The 25166-nt window shown below is 50.4% G+C and overlaps 1 protein-coding gene across 1 annotated transcript in view; it reads left to right on the plus strand.

Annotated features, from left to right (window-relative positions):
* Nucleotides 1-4928: 4928 nt before the first annotated feature.
* galnt2 (UDP-N-acetyl-alpha-D-galactosamine:polypeptide N-acetylgalactosaminyltransferase 2) overlaps nucleotides 4929-25166 on the plus strand; it is a 62689-nt gene continuing 42451 nt past the window's right edge. The window contains 1 exon segment of the mRNA XM_049006469.1: nucleotides 4929-5288. Within this exon segment, the coding sequence (XP_048862426.1) occupies nucleotides 5193-5288 (96 nt within the window). The 5' untranslated portion in view covers nucleotides 4929-5192.

Consider the following 25166-nt stretch of genomic DNA (forward strand, 5'->3'; position numbering starts at 1 on the left):
GGTAATAAGCATCTGCAGCCCGGGGGCCTCCTTTGCTGAATAGCGCTTTGCAGAGTCCAGCTCCCTCGGGCACCCAGACCTGCTCCCTGGGGCACCCAGACCTGCTCCCTCGGGCACTCAGACCTGTTGGCCGCAGCATAGCAACCCTAACCCACCTCCCTTGGGGCTGTCAGTGCTGCGGCTCTCTGGAAGTGTGTGTTTATGAGGGACAGTGGCTGCTTCTCAGCAGTGTTTATAATACCTGCCTCCCGCCCCCTGGAGTGTGTGTGTGTGTGGGGGGGGGGCTCTGGCAGGTGATGTGCTCTAGCTCTCGCCCTTTGGCCCTGTGCCTCCCTTAGTGTGAACTTTTCACAGGATCTGGCTTAATTATCAACCCTGCTTAATGTGACGAGGGGCGGCTTTGATTGACATGCCGGACGTCTTGGAGGGTGGGTCTTATTCGCTGAATAAAAGTCCAGTATGTTCTGGTTTTTCTGTGGGTGGCTTTGGGTTGAACAGCTTCCTGACTGAGGCCATTAGCCAAGGTGGCTCACTGTCTCTCCAGCAAAGGGACAAAGTAACATAAAAACTTAGTCCTTTTGACCAGCTATCTCTGACCAGCCGCAGTTGTAGGTAAGGCAGATATTCCACGCGGTGCTGTGAGAGTGACGTGCCCCACAGTCCGCACACACCCCCGCCTCTTTCGGCTCGAAATTACAGGGCTGAGAGACGGCCGTAAAAGTTAGTAACATGTTCAGTGTTTTGTGAGATGAGGAAATGCGGAACGAGCCAGTGGGACCAGATAACCGAGCTGCAGTTCGCAGTTGTCAGTGTAAGACCGCGCCGCCATCTCTCTTCAGAAGTCTGCAGTGACGCTTGACCTGCATCACTGCATCGTAAAACATTTGGCTGTGAATGCGAGTCTCACTGAATCCACATGGGCTGAGTGACAGGGAGGCAGGTGATGGAAAAGCCAGCTGTGAAAGCCGGTGTTGGATGATTCAAAAGCTGCCGTTCACACTAAATTATACCAAAATCTTCTTAGCTTCACGTCCTTTTCCTAAAGCCACTGAATGAGTTGCTGAATTTTAAGGCTTGTGGATGGGGGCCCGTGTCTCAGATTCCCTCCAGCTGTTGTTTCAGGTTCAGGAGGCTGGGGGGGGGGGTGTTTTTAGTGCCCCTTCATGTGGATATAGCCGCGTATCCGGAGGTAGCCTGTATTCGTAATTATCATGATGTATTGTGGTTTTAGCAGCAGTGATGTTAGCAGAAAAGGATGATAAAATCGATGGATGATCTGCAGGGTCTGCAGTTATTTAGCACTCCCTCTCGGCCATCCGGAGCTTTCTCCTTCACCTGTGGGGGGCGCTAGAGAGCAAGGGGTGAGTGGGTGTCAAGGCATGAGGTTAGGGTGGAGTTTAGTTGCATTCAGTAAACAGATGTGGTTGGGGGGGGGGGGGCAGGGGACAGTCAAAGACGCAAGTAGAAGAGAGGGAGTGACGACCTCAGGCACAATAACTTAACAGTTCGGCTTTAAGTTAGCATTACTCTTTCCATTATTAATTATGAGATGACTGGATTAATGGTACTCGTTTCACACGACTAATTACGAGGGTGGTAGAAATGGAAATAATTACTATCTTTCAAAGTCTTTCTCACGATTCTGTCCCCGTCACTTGTCAAAACCTGCATAACGATCCCTTACGGAGAGCTGACAGCATTGTGAGGCGCTGCAGTGAGGCTGCTCTGCTCGCCTGTCTGTTAGCCAGTGGATGGAGGCACGACGGGGGATCCTGAGGCTGGGGGATCCTGAGGCTGGGGGATCCTGAGGCTGGGGGATCCTGAGGCTGGGGGATCCTGTGCCGTGCTCTTGTGTCTTTAATTCAGTTAAATTCCATCCAGCTGCTTTTCCTGGACAAGGTTACAAGGGAGCCTGGAGCTGATCCCAAACAGTGCAGGGCACAAGGCAGTGGTACAGCGTGGACGGGATCTCCATCTGACCTGGGGAGAACATGCACATGCAAGCCACACACGCGGACTCTGAAGGCAGGAAGCGACCCCATGCCTTGGAGGTTTTTGACATCAGTGGTACCATCTGAGTCACCAAGCTGCCCTTAACCTAGACTGTGGCCTTAAAAATGGATGTTACTCTAAGTTCAGGTATCGTCGAAGGAGCTACATGTGAATGTGATGTATAATGTGATATAAATGCAGTTGTCCCATCTTAAATGTTACAGGGGACCCCACATATTAATGAGCACTTCCGTCAAAAGCCCCCTGTCCCTCGGTGACACCTCGTTAAGCCACCTAACGAAGTGGATCCCGCCTCTCCGCCCTCCCCCGATCTTGCGACGCTGGTAATTACCCCTCCAAGAGACCATGTCTGCGGGTGTCCAGGCTGGAGTGGGGGTGTGGGAATACTGGGGGGTGCCTCTTCTCTATAATTACAGTTCACTGTAGCCTCTTTGAGAAACAAAATGCTGCAACAGCTGGAGTCCCTGGGGTGCAACGTGGTCCCGGGGGTGGGGGGCAAGTGTCGACCTTGCAATTCCCCCAGAGGTGGGGGTGCGTCCCGTACGTATAACGGAGCCGATTTCAGCAACCTGTAGAGCAGCTTCAGGTTTGTAGACCTCTCTGGAAGAAGGTAATGCTAAATGCTAAAGATAAATGCACGGACGGCCCACGTCAGTCTGCATGAGTGGTCACACATCTTTAATGAGAATACAGGAAGGATCTGCAACGTGGGAGACTTCTTGCTCAAGGTGTCTGGAATGAGTCCGTTACTGGGGACACGGTAATAGTATCCCTGTGCGACCTCCGCACCCCCACACTGAAGAGGACCGCTGCTGTGTGATATTCCGAAGCCTGTAACAAAATGCATCTCCAGCGTCTCTGATCCAGATGGGATACAAAGTAAATTGTTATCCATTCGTTTGCGGGGGGGCTAATGGCCTCATTATGAGAATTTCATGGTGAGCTTAATTAAAAGAGGTGGATCGGCATTATTTCCAGTGTTTACTCACTCTGGGTTTTAACGACGAATTGATCGTTACCTAAAACTGGATTGGAAAGACTATCCTGAAGTTTCTAATTCATGATTTATTGTGGATTATTCTTATGATATAGATTGTTTCTTCTCTAATTTCATCTCCCCAATTAGGCTATGACAAAATTACAGTGCGATTCAGCAAGAGAGGTGCTGAATCGATTTGGAAGTACACCATGCAACTTTGGTAGAGACTCCGTTTGCCAACTTAAGTGTTGGACATTTGTTGAGTATATTCAGTCCTTGGTCATTAATTGACTTAGGTATGCTCATTGATTTAATTTTCCCAATGAGTCTGACAGCCTAGTCGATCTCCAATGGTTTCATCTCTCAAAAAGAGGTAGGGGGACAGTACAGGGACATTAATTGATCTTAGATCTTCTTTGTACTGAATGTTCCCTGGTATGTACATGTACAGTCGATCCTATTGAATCACGACTTTCCCCATCGCGGTTTAGATATATTGCGGGGTCGGTATAACAAATTACATGGGAATTTTTCGAAAGCCACACATGGCAGGCGAAGGCCATTAGATGACGCAAAAAGTTTCGCAACTCATAAATGCGTGAAACATATACTGGTCTTCAGTGCTGCTTTGGAGGACGCCCAGCAAGCCTAGCGGAGCCTCTCACGCGCGAGCTCAGAGCTTTCCTCTCACTTCTCGTTTCTTTTCACTTCCCTCGCCGATTTTTATGCAGTTCTTCCTCATCGCAGAGGGCTGTTCCCCAGGCTCGACTGTACCTCGGATTTCAGTATCCTCCTATGAACAGGTCATCACACCGCGTTTTAATGTGACGCCATCTGTGCGTCTTCGGTGAGGATCTTTGAGGACAGGGCCAAGTCCTTGGCAAGTCATCTTGAGAGCTCCAGTGAATCCTCGGCACCTGATAAACCATCCTTATATGTGACATTTCACTGAGCAGATCGAGTGTATGGAAAGTGTCTGTTCGGCATAGCACAGTGGTCTTAAAATCCAGTTTTGACGTTGCACTGCAGGCATTGTTCTGCTGAAGCTCCAACCCCTTTGAACATATAATTATCGAAACTTCAGACAGTAGGTTGCTTAATGAGCAAGATAATTATATCATCTGTGCGCTATTGCACTATATGAAAAAACAATAGGTTATTGAATATTAAAGCATGTGCTTTATTGCATTAGACTGAAGTACAGAGTGAAACAATGAAAGCATGAGAAAATGTGCTTGATAGTGGATTGTAATGCGTTCCCATTACACGTGTAGTAATTAAAATATTACCGTTTACCTTAGAACTGCTTATAATATGGAATGCGGACATTTACCCTTCGGTATAAGCGAAGCTTCGAAAGATCCTTATCACACGCCACAGGATAATTTTACACTAATATGAATAAATTAGTGTATGAATGAAGAAAAGACTCGTCGCATCTTTTGTGTCTGGGGGAATATAATGGTAATCTCACGAAAAACAAAACACACTCTTTGAAACGTATATTCTCATTCGTAAATCGTGACATTTTCTCTGTCCTTAGCCCACGCCTACGTATTTTAAACCTCCAGACGAAGCCGAGTCCGCCGTTTTAGGCGCAAAAAGGCACACTGTTACCGAATAAAGCATTTCTATTTAAGGCAATGAGGGTCTGCGCTGACCTGAAGCCTCGGAAATAACCACAGACAGGACACTGGTCAATTTTCTCTATACAAGAGTGGTTTACGTGTTATTTGCGATACCGAAATGCGAGACTGGTCGCTCATCATATAATATTCCATTATTTAGCCTAAGCTGCTGTTGCAAACGTGAGCAGATTCCAGACCGTACAGCCGCATTAAAGTCTCACAATATTAATTATAATGATAGTAATAATAATAGATCCCCATGACTGCAGCATCAATAATCTGTGAGACACCTCCTTCTCCAAGCCTGCGACCATCAGCAGCTGAAACCGGGAGTCTGGAAGCTCCGCTCCCCATCGCCGTCAGCCCTCCTCCGGCGGCGCCTCTGCGGCTTTGATTGGATCAGAGCCGGTTACCCTTTCCCCTCTAACCCGGCCATGTCGGCCGTTTCCTGCTCTTCCTGCACCGCCGCCGGAGCCGCGTTCAGCACAGACACATTGCATGTCGCTCATCAGAGGCTCCCGTTTTTACCCCTGCTTTGCACAGTGATATTTCCATAAAACAAAACCACGGCAATGAGAAGGAAGTCCAGGATTCTCTTATGCTTCGCCGTCCTCTGGGTGCTTGGCATCGCTTACTATTTTTATTCGGGGACAGCGTTGTCTCGGAAGGTAAGATTTTGTATTTGCTTTTCTCTGCCCGCGAATGGATAAGGTGGCTCTTTCGGCTACAGCAGGAATCCAGGTCGGATCTCCGACTGCAAACCGGGGCAGCTGCCCGGCACTCTGATATAAAGCTGATGCTCCCCATTTTGTTTGTCGCATTATCGCTCATTGTTAAAACAAGTAAAACACTGTAACGGCAAGAGTTCGATCGCTGTTACTGGTATTCGTGAAGTTTGCACTGATTATTTGCTTTGACGGGAAGTGTGTTTGGTCATTTATGGGTCTGCAGCGTGTATTTCGCTTTCCTTCGCCGTGCCTGCGTCCGCTTTCGCTTCGATCGCACCGGCTACCCGATTTATTCACGACCGCGTTATTTACTGTGCCCGGTTTCTTTGTAAGCGAACACATTGTATCCATACTGTAACCTTTTCCCACCATCCCGGCGATGGTCACAGACACACGGCGATTCGCACACTGCCGTCCGGTACCCCCTCTCCCCCGACCCCGTTCCTCCACAAAGGAAGCCTTCGGTGAGTCACACGCTTGTGCGATGGCGCTTGGTCGAATCGAACGTGTCTGTTTGTTTATCATCATTTAGTGTTACAGACCCATGCGGCGCGTCCCTGCGCGTTTCGGACGCCGCTGTTGCTGTGTGATTGTTGGCTCTGCCGGTGCCAGTCTCCATGAGCCTCCGTTTACTTTGGACAGTGGCTTTTTCTTAGTTGCAGATGGGTTTGTGGCAGTAGTCCGTCACTGAAAAAATTAAAGTAAATGCGTACATTGCTTCTGATATTATTAAACATATCAACGGCTTTTAATAATTGATTTAAGCCGAACCTGTTTGCATATGAACACAGGAGTGCCGTGAAATGGACTCGCCTTGTACTCGGCAGCCTGCGGTTGTTTCAGCTGCTCCTCATATGAAGCTGTACTCGGCTCCCTTCGCTCTAGGCGCAGTTTTAGTCCTTGAAACCCGTATTTCCCTTCATAATGGTCTCAAGTTTTTCATCCCTGCAGCTCGCATTATGTGGGTTAGTCTTGTTTTATTTATGCATTGGGGTTCAGTTACTAGTAGGGTATCGCTTTACGTGAGTGATGGAAAGGGCAAATTTATCAGGGAGGCTGAAACAAAATGAAATGATCGGGGTTTAGCATCTAGTTTCTGGCACTTGTGGTTGCCTTTTATAAAACGTTGCCCTTTCCGTTTTGTGCAAAGTTCCTTATTTTTCCTTCGGTCCTTTAGAAGTTTCAGGCTTGCACCACATCCTGGCCTGGTGACGCCGGACACAGGCTGCCCTCAGGGCGGCTGAACTCGCTCCCGCCCCGCGCCTTTGGCAGATACCGGTAGAGGCTGCGGCACTTGGGGCCGCAGACCTCATTGACTTAAGGCGTTCATCAGGTATTAGTTACCGCTGCCTGTCCCTCCTCTACTGCCCCGAGCGCACAGCCATTGTCGGAGGAATGTGAAACGGCGATTGTCGACCCAGCCGCCGGCATCGTTTTTTCATCTGGAGGTTGGGTTGGAGAGAAGTCGTCTCTGTTGTGGGACGTTTTTTTTTTGAGGGGAGTGGGTGTCTGTAAATTCTTTTCTGAGTGCTTCCTGCAGGTTTAAGGAAGGTGTTGAAATTAGTGTCTGTTTTATGGCTGGGAGAGCAGACAACATTATTTGCTTCCCAAATAATTAGTTTGATAAAGACATTAAAAGCTGAAGCAGAGTGTAAAGAGTGACACTGTGACACCCCTGGGGAGCCACTTGGTACTTGTGTGCACACCTGAGGCCCCTATCCTTCTGGACGGTCATGGTCCTGGTTCTGTCATGGTCCCTGTCACCGCTCCTGATGCTGTGATTTAACTTGCTGCCTTCCGTCTGAAGGGATGCTTTTAAAATCTAACTTTCTGACAAGGAGAAGCAGCCAGAGAGGTTATTTGCAAGGAGGAAATGTTTCCGCACTGGTGTCAGATGCAGAGGACCGAAAATGTCCCTCGATGGTGGAGCCCCATGGAGTTGACTAGATATGACTGTCGTTGTGGCACCATCAGGCTGGTCTAGTCTGAAGGCCTGAAATTTCCAATAATGGCTCAGTAGGTTAGGACAATTTGCCTCTGATCAGAACGTTGCTGGTTCAAATCCCATTGATGGTATTTGTGATTTTACCATTGGGCCCCAATTGCCCCAGGGCCTCCCTGTGCTTTATTTCAAGAATGTCCGCTGCTTGGGATAAAAGCGTGTGTTAAATAAAAATGTAGCTGAGCTCATTTCAGACGTCTGCGGGTTCCTCTCCACAGCTCAGCTTTGCCCAAGCGCGTGTGCGTGCGTGTGTGCGTGTGCGTGTGTGTGTGAAGGGTTTGGAGCGAGTCCCATGCAGCAGCAGAGGGCTCGGCCCTGCCAGACGCGGGGTCCTGCAGCTGCTGCTGACATTGTGCTGTTTCATCAGACGGGGCACCCATCTGTTTCGTCGTTCTGCCTTTTCTGGTCGATTATTTAAACATCGTCCCGAAGGCTCTGTGTTTCCATTCGGGTCGGGTAATTACCAGTCATTCTGGGGAAAGTTGAACTCTCTCTGCCTTTTTTCATGAGGAATGGTGTAGCTGCATGAATCCAAACCACGAAATGATTCGCACCTTTGACTGGAAAATAGTGAGTTGGAATAGCAATGGAAACGAAACTTGGGTTTGGTGACGTTAGTCGTATACGGGACATAGGAGGAGGGCGCTTATGGTGTGAATTATGCGACTCGGAAGGTCGCACTGGTCAATAACAGTCACTCGGAGAGGGGAGTTTAACAATGGCCGTGATGTAAATTCAGGCTGGCAGTTAGCTGGAGTGTCAAGTGATGCATCCTGGGAGATGGCACAGCGAAGTGGCAGACGTGGGGAGTAAGCTGAGGCCGCTGATTGTGTTAGCGCCGAGAGACGGCTGTCCCTGGGGGTGCGGCTCCGAATGGGCTCATCGTGTCGCGTCAAAACTGAGAGATCTGGTGTCAGAGGGCCGTAAAGTTTTATCTGCGTGCTGTGATGTTTAGTGTGTTCCGGAAGATGCTTTGCGTGGAGGTGAATTGTGGCTTCTTTTGATGTCGCATGATTAACTCGGCGCCGTTTAAGCGCTTTGCCTGTGGGCCGGACCTGCTCCCCCCCCACGCCATGTGGAGAACACACATAAAAACGTTTAAGGGGTCTTTAAGGGCCCCGGTGCCTTGCTTCTCCCTGTCCTCTTCCGTGCGGATCGACACTCGTCCGGGTTGTTTGTTTTTGTCGGGCGTCGCGTTGCGTGTCTCCGAGTCCTGACAGGTTCGAGGAGTTGCATGCAGGGAGATTTGGAGAATCACGTGGGGAGATGTTTGTTGAACAGGCTCCAACCTCCAAGGTGGAGTTCAGGGAGAGAGAAACTTACCTCCCTTCATTCTTTGCGCGGTTACTTATTATTGTTGCTGTTTTATTAATATCTAAATCTATTTTTACTCTAAGTGTATATTCAGCTACTGTGAACCTGCAAACTTCTTCAGGAAAAATGAAGTGTCACTCATAGGTCCCCTTTTTATTGCTCTCCTGTTTTGTCCTCAGCAGCTGTGATTCCTGACTAGCATTGGGGTGATTAGGTGCCCCTTGGTGCAGAAGACCTCTGAGAGCGTCTCACCGGAGTTTGTCAGCACCAGACACTGGGTTTCCTCAGGTCGAAGTCTGTCCCGGAAGGCAGTGCTGCTCACAGCTTTGGTTTTAATTTCGCAGTGTCCTGTTTTAAAACGTTTGCTGTGAGAAGATTAACACCATCGCTGAGAGAACTTGTTTGCTTTTCTTTTTTTATTTAATGTTCCACTTTCTGTTTGTCAGGCTCTTGCCGGGACGGTTCCCATGAGCTGAGACGCCCAGTCTGGCCTGTGGGTGTCGGAAGAGACAATTCAGCCGCTACCCTGACTCAAGCCCTTCGGGCGAATGAAAAGGTGCAAACGCTTGCAGAAGGTGTGGCCAAAAGTGCCTCCTCCCCCCTGTTCCCTGTGGATGGGCCAATGCTGCGCTGGCATCCCGCAGGCTCCGCCCTCCTCCCGGGGTGCAGTTCTGGATTGGTCCTCACTTTTACATAGGGCATAGTTAAGGCCGCTGCGCACATTCGCCTGCCACTGGTGCTGCCGACGGTGATGAATAGCAGTATTACTTCGGCTGGAGACTTTCAGAGGAAATAGCGTTTTAAAAAACGTCCCTCTTTTCTAACAGTCATCACACACATTTAGTCTACAGTACCTGCCCCCCGCCCCCCACCAAACCCTGGAGCTGCATTGGGGGGTCTTTCTCAAGCTGGGGTTCAGCACCTCAGCGGTTCACTGGTGGGACTAATTTCTCGGCACTTATTGCTTACCTCAGATAAGCAAATGGCCTCAGGACCGCTAAGGGTGTCTGGAATCGTCCGCTTATCTCGATGAGGAGTGAGAATCTGCCACGTGTGTCAGCGTTCAGATATGTGAAGGTCATTGTCCCCCTTGAAGCTTTAAGAGCCACGTGTGATTTTAGGAAATTAAAAGCGGCGTCTGGCTTATCAGTGATGCTGCCGCCCCTTACTGCTCTCCACATGCCAGCCTGTGTTTGGTGACCCGGGATGGCCTGCAGTGTCCCCACTGGCCTGTCCCTGTAGTACGCTTTGGGTGGGCGGGGGTCTTCTTTAATATGTGTGTGGTCATTTGCAGTGTTAGTCTTGGTAGATGGTTTTCAGTCAAAAGTTGGGAAAATGGCATGGTCAAGGTGACGTGTGTGTGTGTGTGTGTGTTTGTGTGTCTGAGAGAGAGAGAGATCCCCCCTCCCGCTTTATATTTGTCTGGCCGCTGCTGAGGATTGCGGTACCACTGTTATTAGATGAATAGCCAGCACTGGTCTCTGTAGGGTCTGTAATTTTCTCTGCCGCCTGAGCTTCTCCAGTGGAAATACAGCCTGCATTGTGACCAGCCACTCAGTCAGACTATCCTGCCTTCCAGCTTGTTCCGTTTGGCTTTGCGTCTCGGTTCCCCGGCAGTGGACGTCTGATACAGTGTTTAATCTGTGTCGGCGGCAAGGCGAGGTGCCCCGACCCGCCGGTCCTCTGAACATGGGCTCCCCAGGGCCTGTTTGGAGTGCTGTATAAGTAACCATGATGGATGGATGGGGGAGACTCGCTGGATTACTGGGGGTGGGCAGATCAGGCCCTGCTGCCGTGTCTCCCCCGACCAGGTACATCTTGCGATGCGCATTACTTGCGGTGGTGCAGTCTGCGGATCTGCATGTCCGGACACTGATACCTTGCGGGAGGGGCAGGATGTCATTCATCCTGACGTTAAGCCAATGACGTGCGGGAACTGGCAAGGTGTACATCTTTGGACAAATGTTTCTGGAATTCATGAATCCTATATGTTTGGTGATGTCACAGTTATTTATTTGATTTAATAGCTTGATGTGACACAAAATCGACCTGAAAACGCCTGGCATGCCTCCATGGGTATTGGTACACGACCCCACTGGAGTGTAAATGCTCTTTAAATTTACGGTGTGAGTGATGCACGCTGAGAGTGTTCGTTATCCATTCCTGTGCAGGCTTTGAATGGTACACGCTGTATTTTCCGGTCCCATGTCTGCGAACGTCATAGTGATTATAGGTCGAGGTCCCGCAGAGCTGTGTTTGTGGCTGGTAGCACCAGCGACGGTCGGCTTGATGGATGGGACCCATCTGCTGCCCTGCAGGGCGATCCTGTCCGCCCGAGTGCCACGTTACATTCAGACTCGTGTCAGACATTTTTCAAGTAATACCAGAGTTCTCCAGGCAGGACGGCACCTGGATGGAGGAGGCGAGCGTGGAAAACGGCAGAGAATTTTCCGGAAAAAACCCAAATAGTATATGCTGCCCTGGTTATTTAGCCCTGCTGAGTGTAAATGCAGCTTTTAGAAACCTGGGAGTCTTAACCATCCCTTAGCTGAAACAGTTTGTCAGCCCGTTCCTTGTTTAATATACCAGCCAAAGCATTTAAATGTAGTTTGCTGCTGTCTGCTGGGGCAACAGGGTCAACATGGAGGCTTCTTGGGACTTCCTCACTCATCCTGGTCTGCTTGATCCGCAGTCCATGTGAGAGGCTAAGCAGGAGCACCTGGGCACGAGATCTCGAATTCCGCGGCTGTGTCTTGCTCTGGGCACAGTAACATGCATCCTCTTTAAATCCCTGCATCGCCAGCCGGAATGTTGCAGATAAATTCCGGCTTGTGAGGCTACGTCGCTCCAGGCCACGCTCCCGTTTCTTTTGGGAATCTTAATGCTTTGGAACACCACAATCCTCTGAAGGTCATGAGGATCACCGATGCCATGGCTGCTCACGATTTCCACCCCTCCTGGAAAGAATCGTCTGCTTTGTTGTTCTCAAACCAGGTCGCCACTAGCAACTGTGTGTGTGTGTTGTTTGTTTCTGTGCTGGTACTGAGGTGAGACTGTATCTGATGTATTGACGTCTGTGAATTAGGGACGCAGGATGTTTTTTTCGGTGTGACTGCCAGAGATCGGCAGCTTTGGCTGTTTGCATTTACGCTCCACGCCTCCTTCAGCGATAACTAAACACATGAAACTTCGTCCTGTTATTCCTCGCCTGATCCAGACGTTGGCTTGGTCCTATACAGGAAAGTGTCCCCAGATGTCTGTGTGTAAATTTACATTTAGTCTCATTTCTCCATAAAAGACTCCTGCCTTTTCTTTGAACGTCGTCTTCGTTGACCCGATCTCCATCCTGTCCCTGTGAACCTTCAGAAGTGGAAACCCCACCCCGATAAGCTTATCTTTCTTGCTCCATTAATGAGCCGCGTTGTTGGGTCCCGATGAGTGGTGTCGCCAGACAGGGGAGACCCCGCCCGTCATGCGACATGGAACCCGAACGTATCCGGCAGGTCAGAGGGGTAGGGAGTGGATGGGAAAGGGAGCTGGAAGGGCTGTGACAAAGGGGTCTGTTTCTTCTGGTTCTTGGCAGGCTTCAGTCACATGTGCTCTTCTCTTCTGCTTATTTGGGGTTCCTTCCTCCAGCTGTGAAGGAATAGGAATGACCCCCCCCCCCCCCCCCCCCCCGAGTCTGGTGGTGTAATCGGAGCTCACAGCTAGCCTCTTTGACGATGACTGTCATCACACTGCAATCTTATCCTCGTCTCCCGAGAGCTCATGTTGCGAGTTTATTTTTATGTTTTGTTTTATATTTGGGCGATCCGCTATCGATGTGTCAGAGGACGCGTCTGTTTGAGTTCCACCCCGCATTCTGGCACCGGTCCCGCCATCCCTGCGTGCTGCGCTGGAGGCTCCTGTGAAGCAGGTTCTGATACCCTGCATTTCTGCTGCGATGGACTTTATGACAGACGCAGCCCCATCGGGACGCTCGCATGAATCCGCGAATGGCTGAACAAACCAGTTATTATGAGTTTTTTTCCCCCCTCCATGTGGAAAGTAATAATTGATACGATTAATATTTTTTGCCCTTTCATCACGCAGTGGTGCTATTCCCTTTCATGGAGGCGTCATTTGGAAAGGAGCTGAAGCTGGGTGTTGATCAGAGACTGATCATTCTGATGGAAAACCTTAATCGGCCTCATAAGATTTGATTATAGAGTTGATATCGCATGGCTGCATTTCTTCTCCACTTGGTTTGCGATTCCTGACATGTCGTCTGTGACTTTCTGGATCCGCCAATCCAGTGTCCAGTCCATCTTACAGTCTGATCTCCCGAACATGACGGGCTGCTCTCTGACGGACTTCATCTAGCAGATAACTGCTGTCAGACCCCCAGTCTGGGTTTAAGTGTAGTGGTCTGTCATGAAGAGTGTGGGAGTGACTATACCCACACCGCCTCCCCACCCCTGAAGACCCCCAAAAATTCCAGGGTTGTGAATTCGGTGTCCCTTCGGTGACCAGGTGGGGGTAGGTGAATGATAGTTGCCTTTTTAAGACGGGGGGGGGGGCATATCATTCTTGAAATGCATCTTTGATATTTATGGGTCTTTAATTTCGTGCAGCATTTCAAATAAAATGTTCCATTGCTGATTGTGTCTGTGATAGCAGCAATAATTATTCGTAGCTGCTTAGAACTAATTGTAAATATACCAGAAATGCGAATTCCGATTACCCGATTATGCGGCGATTAAACCCTCAGTACCTCAGGCCTGGGTGTGTTTTGTGACTGAAGTTATCTTCCCTAAAGCTGTTTTTTTCCATTGGTATGTGGGGATGGTTAGGGATGTTTCCATGGTGCTGAGTGACCGCGACTAATGCGGCCTTTTTAGCACATATTCGAAGGGATGTAGGGCTGCCCTTTCTGCTGAATCCGCCTTGGATAAAAGTCAACCTGCAATTACAGATACAAATGAACAGTAATTGATAAACAACCCTAATTACGCAGGATAATTGCAGTTGCAGGTATTGCTATTGAGCTGTGTCAACACGCATTTGCGTTATATCGTAATCTGCTGAAAACAGTTGTAATAACTAATTGAAGCTGTTGCTTTAACTTCGGGTGCATTTGGTCTCATGCCTGAGACGCTGCAGAATAATTCATTGAAGATTAGAACTATTTCCTAATTGTTTTCTGTCTAAGCCCATGAAGATGGTTGTGTTTGTGCGGAGTCTCTGCTTTTTGTTCTGAAGCTTAATGCTTTTGCTCAGACCGCTGTGGTACTTAAAACCTTTCATTTACTCGCATCACAGACTGAAACTCCTTTGAAGCTCTTACCAGAGAGAATATGTCGAAATGAACTTTTTGGTATGAACTGAAAGCTTAATTAACGAACTTTTTGTGTAAGAAAATGATGTGGAGAATTAGCCTTGCCTTTAAAAACAGCCTGAGTGTGCTCTGTCAGATCTTTAATGCCGGTGAGTGGCAGATGCGCGCTGGGTTTAGTGGAATAACACGATTGTTCTGCAATCTGCACGACTGCTTGCGTTGTGTGCAAGTGATAAAGGCGGGATAAGGAAAGTCGTTTGAAAGATTTATATGAAAATATTTCAAATAATGTTATGACCCCCCTCCCTCAGCATCTTCCTGCTTCTCCCTCAGAGGAGATGCGGGGGGGGCCGGCCTGTGAGAGTCTTGGTCCTTCAAGATGGTCTGTATGCATAAATGGGCTGGACCATGACAGGGACAAGGACCCAATGTCCTTCTCGTCACCCTGGTTGTGTTCCCCTCGCCCTGCTGCTACCCTGATGACTGGCTTGTATTCCGGACCGAGCCCTGTGTGTTAGAACCCTGTCCCCCAGCCAGTCTCTCTGTCTCTGTCTCTCTGTCTCTGTCTCTCTGTCTCTCTGTCTCTGTCTCTCTGTCTCTGTCTCTGTCTCTCCTTCCCATAATCCCTGTCTTAGTTTGTCATGTGAGCAACACACAGAAAAGTTGGAGGTACATCAGCTAAATATAAAAAAAATCTGAAAGCACCCCGGTTAAAAACTGGGCCTCCTATGGAGGTGGCAGAGGACGCTGTTTGGGTAATGTTGCATTGTGGGATTGAAATGACCAGACACCATGACAGTTATAGGGAATTAGACGCTAATCCCTAAGTGGTGTGTGTGCTCGCTCTGTCTTGCCGGATGGTGTGCATTTTCTTTTTTCCTTTTTTAAGAATGAGGGATGGAGGGGGAGCAGTACAGTGCAGAAAGTGTTACTCTGTCAGTGATGGAGAGAAAAGCACAGAATATTTCTCAGCTTGTGGAAAATCAGGCGATTTTTCCTCCAGGCCAGCGGACGTTCTTCATACACTGGCAGTTGGAAAGTTTCTTGGGGTTCAGCATGCGACCCTTTCGGTTGCCGTGGTGCCCATCACCTCGACGTGAAGGCTGAACACGGGAGCATCCAGAGCACCGTTCCCTGTCTGAGGGCGCCTCGCCGTGTGAACCTGACCTTTTTTGCTCCGCGTTGAGCTCTCGGCTGGCCTGTGCAGAAGCTTGTCGGGGTATGTGCGCCCCCCCCCCAGCTCCTGACCGCACACGCCATGTCATCGCTGCACATGTTGCCATGGTAATCGGCAAGGTGAGGAATTCCGATTCCACGATTCACCAGATACTCCCTTATTTCTGGAGACCATCTCCAGTCATAGTGTTAGGGGGAGGTGGGAATGGGATGTTCCCTGTTTGCTCTGAATTATTATGGGCTGGATGTGTGCTGGGTGGGGCTTGGAGTATTTTCTTTACTTATTTGATTTTCATAGAGCAGGACAGGGTGTGAGTATTTGTGAAGCTAACAGGCCACATGTCCGCATGTACAGGTTAAACTGGAGAGTCTTTAGCCCACGATTTACCTGGCTGTCTTGGGCACGAGGTACACATCACAGCCTCATGAAGACACTGGGTTTATGCCCCCCCAGTTCGCTGCCTCTGCCCCAGATTCCCCGCTGCTGATGTACCGCCGTACTGTAAAGTCTTATTTTGGGGTCTGTGTGCCACTTTTAGCAGTGAGACTTGCTCAGGTGTGCCGGCCGTCATGTGGGTCAGAACAGAAAGGGCGCCGTCGGGGACCAGCATGAACTCACCCGGGGTGGTGGGGGGGGGGTGGGCATGCCCCCGGCTCGTCTGGGCCTCCTGCAGCCCCCCCCCCCTTCGGGATGCGGCGCCTGTCACTAGAAGGTTGCCGGTTCAAATCCCCGGAGCGGCAGAGTGATGTCACCGGTGTACCGTTTCCTACAATAGTGATAACATTTTCAGCCTGTCAGTAATACTGTTGCTCAGGATCAGCCGAGGGGGCGTAAGCTCTGGGCTTCCATCCTCATACAAATGCCTGTTTTTAGCGTTATCCACAAATCGCCCTGGCTGTGGTGTGTGGGGGAAAAGCCCATTGCCTAGAGCCAAAATGGTGGTCGATTATTTCTTCTTCCTTGTTTCTATGGAAAATATATTCCTATAAACAGTATCTGGGTCCAAACTCCAGTGTCTTACAGTCTGCAGTGGCTTGGCGTCTACACTACACCCACGGCAGACCTCTATCCCTAACGAGTGAAAGCCGTCCAAGTAGGGATCCAGTTATTGTTTATTTGATAACGTCGCATGGTTGTCAGACCGATGGTACTAATCTTCTGTGAAGGTAGAGTGTGATGTTTTGAAAAAGGCTTATCCTGGGCATTGTTATGGAAAGTATGTCACTGCATATATATAATTATTAGAATGATATGGGTTCCCCCTCCCCCCAGCTTGAAGGGCCAGACACACACACCCATCTGGTGCTGCCTTTGTCTCCCCTATGTGGGCTTTGTTCCTCTACCCGTCTCCCACCCCTGTCTGTGATGTGGTTATGGCTGATTTTCTCTGCCCTATAGTCTCCAGAGAGGCCCCCTCCCAGAGCTGGAGTCGGAGTGACCCACCCGCACCCCGTCACGGGCCGACAGGAGCCGGAATGTGCAGCGTGTCAAACTCGCAGGCCGGTGCTGAGAAGGCTAACTAGCAACAAGCTAATAGTCCGGTCACTGGTCACATGTTCTGCTTGTGAGTGTCACCCTGGGGGGGGGGGGGGCTTGCGGCTAAGCTGGCTGTACATGGGAGGGAGGACTTCAAAGGGGAAGCCGGCCAGCTTGGACAATTTAGACCTCGTTTGTTTCGGTTACTGTGAGGCCGGACTCAGAAACGCAGGGTGGTTTCTGGGCAGTAAGACCTGAGCCGCGTCTCTTCCTTGCAGTCGATGTGGTTTTCTGCAGACTAATCCAGGATTTTTGCTCATTTTTTCATCCTGAGAAAGTCTGGGACATCACTCATGTTCTCGTCCAAAGAAACATGCGGTTCAGACCAGCGATTTATTGACAAAAGTCCTCAAACGAATGTTATGTTGGTTGTAAACAGCCCTGCGGTGTGTGTCATGTCCGATGGTGGCATGCTGTTAAACAGGTGGAGTTTTACCTTCTTAAAGCCGTCGGTTTGGTACCTGGCAGACAAAGGCGCTGTGTGTTTGTCACCAGTAGGAGTCGCTCTTGAGGGAGTGGGTATTTATCATCAGACTGGGGGGTGAAGCATGGCCCCCGCCAAAGGGGAAGGCCCGCTAGCATCTGGTTTAGCGATGTTAGCATCGCTTGCCTCCTCAAGGTAACCTGATAACGAGCAGCAAAACCAAAAGCAGAAGACGACAGGAAGACGACAGGAACCCCAAGAGATCCCCATGCTGAGAGACTGCCCCCCCCCCCCCCCAGTCTGCTTGGGGTTCCTGGAATGGCCATAGTAACTGAACTGTTGGAGAGGAGATGGTGGAGCAGCCAATCAGCTCACTCGTCTTAGGGGAGGCCAGTAAAGGTCTGGGGCTCAGGTGTGCTGTCGCCTCGGCTGTGGTTCTGTGCCTGGCTGGACGTCCCCCGGTCTGCGGCTCCCCGTCCCCCGGTCTGCGGCTCCCCCTCCCCCGGTCTGCGGCTCCCCCGGTCTGCGGCTCCCCGTCCCCCGGTCTGCGGCTCCCCGTCCCCCGGTCTGCGGCTCCCCGTCCCCCGGTCTGCGGCTCCCCGTCCCCCGGTCTGCGGCTCCCCCGGTCTGCGGCTCCCCCGGTCTGCGGCTCCCCGTCCCCCGGTCTGCGGCTCCCCGTCCCCCGGTCTGCGGCTCCCCCGGTCTGCGGCTCCCCGTCCCCCGGTCTGCGGCTCCCCCTCCCCGGTCTGCGGCTCCCCCGGTCTGCGGCTCCCCCGGTCTGCGGCTCCCCGTCCCCCGGTCTGCGGCTCCCCGTCCCCCGGTCTGCGGCTCCCCCTCCCCCGGTCTGCGGCTCCCCGTCCCCCGGTCTGCGGCTCCCCCTCCCCCGGTCTGCGGCTCCCCCAGTATACATCCACTCATCCATTCATCCAACCAGCCTGCTGGCCTCCAAAGGGTCGCAGGGATCCTCTCCCCGGTGCCCCCCCCCTTACCCATTTCCTGTTTATTATCCATCACTGTATTCAGAAAGCGGAGCCGCACCATGACCAAATGGGCTTTAGCTGCCTCAGGTATCCACACTCGTCCCCTTCAAAAGAACAACATGCGTATGAATAATAAATGAGAGCAATGCAGATGCCAGGCTGGGGCTTGTTTGGATTCCGTCGGAGGCCTCTCTGCCCCCCCCTCTCTGCCTCCCCCTCTGCCTCTCTCCCCCCCCCCTCTGCCTCTCCTGTTCTGGGCCGCTGGAGCAGCTGGCCGGACTCACTGCTCGCTTATGGAGAGTTACAGCGGGGGGGCGGCGCAGTCGGAATGTCAATCCAGGATGAAAGGCCAGGTGTGAAACGGAGTTAAGTGGGATGGCGCTGGCCTACTTTGGGCCGTTGGAGACGGGGGCGACTCACACGGGCAGCTCAGGAATACGGAGGCCGAGAAGCCGTCTGTCCTGCCTGGTGTGAGACCCCTGGTCGGAACCTTGAACATACATCCGCTATACACCCGATATTCCCTCTATTACTTGCGGTTTATAATCGAAAAGCTTTTTTTTTCTTCCTGTCCCCAAGCTGTGAGGTATAATGATTAGTAGCATCCCATAATAGTCCATGAATCCCCAGAAACCACATCGCACCCGCAGGCTGTGGTCTCTGAAAATACATGCACTTTGAACTATTTGTAAGAGTAAAAAAACCCCACACAGAATTTGCATGATGTCATTGGATAAACGGCCCCTGTGTCCGAAGGCGAATCTGCCCCCCTGTCTGAAGGAAGCGTGACTTCAGGCCTCCAGGCGTCGCCTGTCCTCGTACCCGAGCAGCTTCGTCACTTACAGCGACTGTTAGAAGGGCTTCTGCTTCATGCTAATTTCTCACTTCTTGTATTTTTGCCCTGCATGCATCAGAACGTCTGCCAGGATCCGTTCTCTGGGTGATTCACCTTAACCGGGGCGGGGGGCGGGCCGAGGGGTAAGTTTTATTACCTGTGTTTTTGATTCACCCCAGGGTTCAATCAAAACTTTTTTTTAAATAATTTTTCTTTCAAAGGCGATGCAGATCAAGTAATGCAGGATCAAGAAAGCGACTCGGTTCTGCAGGTCCTGTGAAGGTGCTATGAGAAGCGTAACCCTACGCAGCTCTAGCCTGAACCATAAGTATTTTTAGTTTTTTTTTATTACAGTCACAGATTTTTTTTTTATTATAAAACTGAGTTTCCCCCATGGGAGCCGAAAAAATGGTCTCCAGAACATCAAAACAACAGGTTTTTATCACATTGTAGGGACATTTGGTCCCCATAATGAAATGTATGCGTACACACACACACCTGCCAGGTATAGCGGGAAAAGGATCTTTGCCTCCAGGAAAGTTACAAAAAAAACTGAATTTCGCAAAATTAATGAGGATTCACCTGGGCGAGGTGCAGGCCTCCTGGGCGAGGTGCAGGCCTCCTGGGCGAGGTGCAGGCCTCCTGGGCGAGGTGCAGGCCTCCTGGGCGAGGTGCAGGCCTGCTGTGCTGTGCAGGCCTGCCATCCAGGCAGGGCCCAAGTCGCTGCCTTTGCTGCTCTTCCCCTGGTGAAGATGGGCCCAATCTGACTGCACAGCAGAGGATTCTGGGGGCAACAGAGCAGGGCATGGGCACTTGCGGGGGCTGCTGGAATTTAAAAAGACTCCCAGCTGTGTGGGGACATGCGGCTGCATGCTGATCAGCTACCCCAGGCTTTTGGTGGGGGTGCAGTGCTGTTTTTATCTGTGTGTTTGGGAAATTAATAAAAATTAAACATAAGTGCATATCTTCTGAAGGAGGTTTGTCTTCAGCCACTTTTGTCCGAGCGCTCCTTCCGGGGGAGGACCCTCACCGGAAGAGATTTTCACCCCGCAAAGGGGTGACCCCCCCCCCCCAACGCTGTCAGTGTCCGGGTTGCAAAGCCCCCCATGCCTAATACCAGCACCACATGGCAGCCATGCTGTGTATGCTGTGGCAGGATGGGAGAGGTAGGGGGCTCCCTGCTGTATTAATGTGGATCCTGTCATGCCCCTGGCAGCCTCCCCGCGAGCAGCCTGCACAGTACCGATGAGTTTTCCTTAGTGCAGCTGACACTGCTGTCATTCTGCAGTGGATCGATTTTTATTTATTTATTATCCCTCCTATTTTTCTTGGAAAGCCTCCAGGTTTCAAGTGAGGCTCTGATGAAAACTCCCATCTCTGCAGCCTGGGGTTTTGACCATCAAGCTGTTATTCCCAGAGGTGATTTGCATTGTGGGAGATTTCGTGAACATGATGACGGAGCTGCAGCCATTAGAGGTTACCGGCTCGTGTGTGTGTGTGTGTGTGTGTGTGTGTGTGTGTGTTAACTGTGGACAACTCACTAACTGGTGTCTTTGACTGGACATTAAAGTGCCATTGTCTTGTAACGCCACCTGTTTCCAGAGAAACTATAAAATATTTATAATTTCCGAGTTACTGCGTACTGGTTCTCCTTTCTCGTAAACAATAAAGTGGTGGAACTTTGTGTGACCATGTGCGGTTAATTTCTAACTGATGCGCCGCATTGTCCCGGATTGCGCCGCGATGTCCCGGATTGCGCCGCGATGTCCCGGATTGTGCCGGTTCCCCCGGGACTCCAATATGGGACTCCCTTTAATGTATCTTACTGCGCTGTTACGCGACTCTGCTAACAGGCCAGGGCACTGATGCCAGCGGCATCCGATTGGCTGGGCGAGTGCTGCTGAGCTCTGTGATCTGAACCCGGGAATGAAATGGGACCGCAGGTCCGGCCCAGTCTGTCCTCTTTATCCGTCAGTCTGTCTCCTCTTTCATAGGGCTGAATGCTTTTTCTTCTCCAGATCTTTTCAAAATCGCCAAATCATGTACAACAAAAATAATACAAAATTACACAATTTTTTTCCCCCAGAAGTAATTTGGTGTGTGTGAGCATGTGCGTGTGGATTAGGTTTGTAAACAATGTAAGAAAAACCTGTATTTGTGATGATGTGGGGACCGTTTTTCAGATCTGTGGATGCAATCAAAACCTCCAGAAGTGTCACATTTGGTTTGGTTAGTGTAGGAGTCATCATGGTCGCCATGTTGGGTTAGAGTTTCCCCCAAAGAAGTCAATGGAGAGTCCCCACAAAGGTATAATTACGCACATGTGTGTGAGAAATCAGGTTCTGGGCTTTAGTAGAAATGCTCGTTCTGCAGAATATGAGCTGCTGCTTGCCCTCCCCATCCATCACTGCCCCCCTCCCCCCACCCTTGACGTATAGTGATGGCTGCTGACCTAGCCAGCTGTTTCGTACAGCACCTCTTCATTCTCATCCTGTTTTGAATTCTTGTCCTTAACCACCATGCCCCCTGCTGCCCGACCGTGACTTGACAGGTCGTTGAAGCTGAGTTTTTTTTCAGGAGCAGATGTCCTCTCTGTCCTTATGGTGACCCATCCCCCCTCCCCCTCTGGTTTCCTCGCACATGTCCCCCTGCCTCGCTGGCTCCCAGGATGGAGTTCGGGGGGAGGTAAAGCTAACCAGGTGGCGGTTCTGCTGTACTTTTCTCCCCATGAAAATGTTGTTTGAAAGCGATGGAACAGCTGTCTGCTGCTGACGTCACCGCCCCCCCCAGAAGACGGGCGAAAGACATGGATCAGTGACCATGAATTTCTCTCACCTCCATCTCCTCAGTTACCGGCGATAGCAGGGATGCCGTTGGGTTTGCTGGGTGGAAGTGACTGCTGAGTGACTGTGAAGACGCTACCTGTCTGACTGTCGCACTGCTGGTCGTTTCTGCCCCAGACTCCTGGCGCTCCGTCGCTCACCTGCAACCCCCCCCATGGCAACATGGCCTGCCATGTTGAGCCTCTGATTAAATTTGTCTCTCCGACAGAGTTGTCAGTCTGCCTTTCTCACCCAGGATGGTGGGGGTCTGGTTTTTTGAAGGTGTTCTGGGTCATGCAGTGAGTTGACTATTGGTTTGATCGCCGCACTCTGGTTCTTCAGCCTTCTGAACCCCCACCTGTACTAAGATCTGGCCGGACGGTGGATCTTCGGAAGCTTGTCAGCCCAATGTCCGAGAGGCACAGTTCTAGTTAGCTTGAATTATAAAGGCCAGGTTTAGTGTACAAGCTGTACTGATCCCACTGTCCTACTAATGAATAATTATTGATCGGTTCGCCTGGAAGCTCTCTAATATACACACAGAGTTGTATTCAGAAACGCTGAGTGGGTAAGCTTAACTTTAAACACCTAAATTAAGCATTTACTTTTTAATCATTTGTTAAATTGCATTCCTCCCATCAGTGCCATCGGAAACAGTCCACGTTTGAGTGTCGTACTGTGGAGAGAGACCAGATGAATGTGTCCTATCAGACACGGTATTTGAAGAGTCTCCTAATTTTGAAGCCACCTTTCTGCCAAGTAGAAGTACAGAGTGGAGACTGCAGGGCGTTTAGTCGAGCTGTATCTAAACTGCTAGTGGTAGATGGAGATATGGACTCCTAAGCTGTAATTCCAGGAGGAGGCTCGCTGTGACGAAAGGTGCTTCACTTATCAGATAGAAGCTGAAGAAGATAAGAGTGCAGCCCACTAGGACTCTGAATCCCATCTTCTGTGCGTAGTGATGGTTTCCACAGCTCCTCTCTGCCTTGTTTGAGACCCGGCTGGCTGTCGTTTTTGTCATGCTGTCTGTCCATCTCATGATTCTAGGATTGTGTTGTTCCCTGCCAGGCTGGGCATTTGTGTAGATGGTTCTGGAACCCCCTCAGATCACTTTGACACCCTGTACGATACCCAGAATTCCTCCTTTCCCTTGAGAGCCTGTAAACCTGGAACTGAGAACCTGGTGACCGATCATGCAGGCAGTTATAAACCCATATGTTAGATTCTCCATGACCTAGATTCTCACGTCCCCCGTTTGGCTTGACGAGCTTTGAATCCTGTCTTTAATTAGAAGCAACACGCCTGGACTCTGAGGGGTTTGCCTGCACCTCCCCAGACGTGCGTTTACGGCAGAGGTGAAGCAGGGGACGAGTTCCAGTTTATCTCTGGCTATTAGGCAGTCAGAAGTGAGAGGCCGTTGGCGTGAGGAGACAAAGGTGCAGCCATTCAAAGGATGAATTGCTCTGGGAAGCGTATCAGAGACAAAGGATAGAAAACATTAATGAAGAGAGCACTGCAGAAGAACGGCCTTCTCAGCTTCATCCACATCAGGCATTCCGCTCGCTTCCACTCGGTCGCGCGTCGCTCTCAATCGATCGTCGTCGTCGTCACACATGCTCCAGCTGTGATAATCGGTGGCTTGATTGTGGCCAAATGACCGATTCTGTTAGTGCGAAGCACTCGATCGCGTATCCCTGCATGGGTCGCACTTCCGTCTTTGCCTTTACGGTGCGAGTGAACAGGAGACGTGTGACCTCTAATGGCCTGGTTTTTACTCTCTGTACCATCGCTCTAGCGGGAGAAGCTGGCAAATGACCAGCGCTGAGTTTGCAGGATGTTTCATCAAAGAGCCTTTTGCTTTGAGTATCGAAATATTTTTCTTCAACGTGTCAGAAAGCCTTTCAATGCAAGAACTAGGTTCTGCTTTGAGGACGAAAGCAGAGGTTGCTGTAGAGTGTCTGTCTGGTAAGGGCTCCCCGGGGTGTGCAGTCTGAGGTCTCTCCTTTCTGGGTCCTGACATTAGCTGTCTGTCTACACCTCTCCGGTCGTCCTGCTCAGCTGACTGCTTTTGGGCAGATGGGTTCGGCCGGGACTGCAGCCAACGCGGTCAATCAGCCTATTGAGCGCCTTCGACCGCAGTTGGCGGCCTGGTGTGACTTTTCACGATTTGTTCGTTGGGGTGTGGAGTAACACTGAAGCTGTATGGACCACCTGATGGACCTTCTCAGTGTATCAGGGACTAGATATCATAGGGAACCGTAAAAATGCTGCCTTTCTGTAGCCTTATATGTCTGGAATCGATCTTGAAGAATGGTTGGACATTCCAGACTGGTGTTAAGGCAGTTGTGTTGGTGTCTTCTGAGCTTCGTCTCCTCAGTGTATTCTTTGGTAGTATCATTCTGGTATCTTTGCTTCTGTCAGCTTGCAGAGTAAATTTCATGACTAATGTGGATGATTCATATGTTGTGCTGTTAAACTGTGTGTATGTTGGCGAGCATTCCAGCGCACACCAGTACACATAACTATGCAGAGGTTCAGATGCAAAAGAGATTTCCTTGTTTGTTGTACACCGATATTGGGGGGGGGGGGGGTGCATCCATGCGTTTTGCATAAGGGTGAGCCCCCAGCTTATTCCAGGGGGCATGGGGAGCAGAGAGACTTCTGGGTTGCCAGTATGTACAAACAAACACCGGGAATGTTTACATGACGCTTTTCACGCTGGAGGCTCTTCAGATTCATGTTCTGCGAGCTTCTGCTCGTTTTCTGAGCGGGAGACGGAGCCCCGTCTTTCTTGTACGATGCTTTGTGTTTTGCAGACATGCCGAGCTATTGTCGCTTCCTCCTCGGCCGACGTTCCTGTGTCATTGTTTTTGTTTTGGGTTTCTTGCTGCCCATCAAATATAATTCAAGATTCAGGATTCCTTTATTTGTCATGTACAGTGTTTATACCAGGACAACGTGCGGTGAAATGTATACCTGGTCACCCTGAAGACTGTGTGTATAAATATAGAAAATATAGAAGGCATGCAATGTGCGTGTGTTTTAGTAATAGTATACCTTACTGTAAGGTCTGCATATATTTTAAGTATAGTACAGCGTCTGTACCTCAGATTTGTTGTACAGCTGTAGGGGCAGCATGTGGCGCTGTGGGTTAAGCCCGTGTGCCTGCGATCGCAAGGTTGCCGGTTCGAACCCAGCCTCAGCACGTCTGTAGGCCCTCAAGCAAGGCCCTTAACTGATGGATGGAACTGACGGAGGTGTAATGAAAATTTCCCCACAGGGATCAATAAAGTATCAGTTATTATTATTATCGTGGAGGCCAATCGCTTTTCCATAAGGGTCAGCCTGGAGCTTATTCTGGGGGGGCACGGGGGCCGAGGACTTGCCTGTTTTTTTTCAGCAGACTGGTGG

This window comes from Brienomyrus brachyistius, chromosome 3 (assembly GCF_023856365.1).
Source record: "Brienomyrus brachyistius isolate T26 chromosome 3, BBRACH_0.4, whole genome shotgun sequence".
Classification (NCBI taxonomy): domain Eukaryota; kingdom Metazoa; phylum Chordata; class Actinopteri; order Osteoglossiformes; family Mormyridae; genus Brienomyrus; species Brienomyrus brachyistius.